Source organism: Rutidosis leptorrhynchoides, chromosome 4 (assembly GCF_046630445.1).
Source record: "Rutidosis leptorrhynchoides isolate AG116_Rl617_1_P2 chromosome 4, CSIRO_AGI_Rlap_v1, whole genome shotgun sequence".
Classification (NCBI taxonomy): domain Eukaryota; kingdom Viridiplantae; phylum Streptophyta; class Magnoliopsida; order Asterales; family Asteraceae; genus Rutidosis; species Rutidosis leptorrhynchoides.
In genome coordinates this window covers 456907654-456909772 of record NC_092336.1, presented here as the reverse complement: position 1 = coordinate 456909772, position 2119 = coordinate 456907654, and the positions used below count along the sequence as shown (strand labels likewise).

General features: G+C 34.0%; 1 protein-coding gene across 1 annotated transcript; it reads left to right on the top strand.

Moving 5' to 3' along the window:
• Nucleotides 1-1345: 1345 nt before the first annotated feature.
• LOC139842211 (putative wall-associated receptor kinase-like 16) lies at nt 1346-1816 on the top strand. Its single transcript, XM_071832381.1, has one exon. It carries the CDS (start codon nt 1346-1348, stop codon nt 1814-1816), a length of 471 nt encoding a protein of 156 aa, XP_071688482.1.
• Nucleotides 1817-2119: the final 303 nt, after the last annotated feature.

Sequence of the window (2119 nt, the reverse complement as noted above, 5' to 3'; positions counted from 1 at the left end):
AAAAAATGGGCCAAACTAGCAATTCAATGGAAGAGATAAGTCAAGGATTGGGTAACCTTGAAATCAATCAAAACCAATGATCAAAATGCTAATGAGAATAACCTTTTCAAAAGACTCTAAATTAATGAAAGGTTTTTAATACAAATGCGAAATTGTTTTGAAAATGATTTTAAAAGGAACGTTGAAAGAAATCTAATTGTATTAGAATTATGTGTTTGAATGAAACTATGAATTGCATGCTAAATACAAGTTGATGCGTTTTGTGTATACTATATGTATAATTGAATATATATATATATATATATATATATATATATATATATATATATATATATATATATATATATATATATATATATATATATATATATATATATTACATGTCATTGATGATGAAACATCGGGAGGATGTGATCATTCAATGTTAGGAAAAGAAAACTTGTCCTCAAGTATTCTATAGAACCTAAGAATCGTCAAAACGCGCACAAGAGAAGAAGAAGAAGTGAAGAAATTCGTCATCAGGAGATCCACGGCAGCATCTTGACAGACACGACCGTAGAAACCTGTTTCAAACGTCTGGAAATTTTTCCCACGGCTAACGACATGGTCAACTGTACTTCGACCATGCGTGGCCTGACACTGTTTTAAATTGAATAAAACCCTCACTTTTCATCTCATTCGAACTCACTTCAAAACAAATACTCTCTGCACGGCTGAGGAGATCGACCGCACATAGAAGAACACGCATTCCTTTTATCTCAATTCCTACTTTCGGTATGATTAATTCTTGCTTTCCTAACATTCAATTGTGTTTCTATGATGAACTAATGTTGTGAAGAAACACTAACTAGAATGTACCAAAACACAAATTAATGCAAACAATCAAAATTGTTCTTAAGAACAACTTAGAAACGATTGTAATGATGCCTACCTATGCACTAATTTAACTTTGGACAATTCGTAATGCATCAGGCATATAAAATTCACACGGATGTTTGCTTAAGGTGTATGTTAATTGTTAAAACACGTATGTACTTTTGGAGTAATGATTAGGAGTATTACACTTCTCAATTTGACGCTATTATTTATTTTTATTTCCTACATCATGGCTTACACGAAAGAAATGAAGATGATCCCATAATTTCACTTGATAACATAACAAAAGCAACAGGAAACTTCGATGTTGGCAACTTGATTGGAAAAGGAGGCTTTGGGAATGTTTATAGAGGAAAACTTCTTAAAGGTGATGGATTCGATACCATTGTTGCAAAGCGATTAGATACAATAGGTGGTCAAGGGGAGCAACAATTTTGGAATGAGCTCTAAATTCTTTTCAATTATAAGCATGAGAATGTCATCCGTCTTGTTGGTTATTGTGATGAAAAAAGATGAAAAAGTGATCGTTTATGAGTATGCATCGAGAGGAAGCCTTGATAGGCACTTGAATACTAGTAGCCTTACTTGGATGAAACAGCTTAACATATGCATTGATGTTGCAAATGCCTTAAAGTTCCTTCATGGAGGAGTTGCAACACAAGCAACAGTGATACATAGAGACATCAAAACTGAAAACATTCTACTGAATGATGAGTGGAAAGCAAAATTAGTTGATTATGGGCTTTCAATGATTAGTGCAATAAATCAGAAAACAGAATATATCATCGCTAATGCGTGCGGCACAGAGGGCTATGTGGACCCACTTTACCGAAAATCTGGCTTCTTAACCATGGAATCCGATATTTATTCATTCGGTGTTGTCTTATTTGAGATCTTGTGTGGAAGATCAACATTTTCGTTCAACAAGCATGAAAGTTAGTTTTTGCCTTGTTTCGTTAAGCAGAGATTCGAAGAAGGAAAACACAACGAGGTGGTTTTGAGGCAATAAAGGCCCTGATTGTACCGAAGGCACTGAGTACATTTCAAACAATTGCCTACCGGTGCTTGAATGTCGATAGAGAAAATCGACCAACAGCTAAAGATGTTCTAGAACAACTTAAGAAGACATTGGAATTCCAAGTAAGTTATCATATTTTTTACATAGGCAGAATCCCTTTAGTTGCATGCATATTCACCAAATAAAAATAATTATTAACTTATAAGTGAACTCTGCCACCAAGTG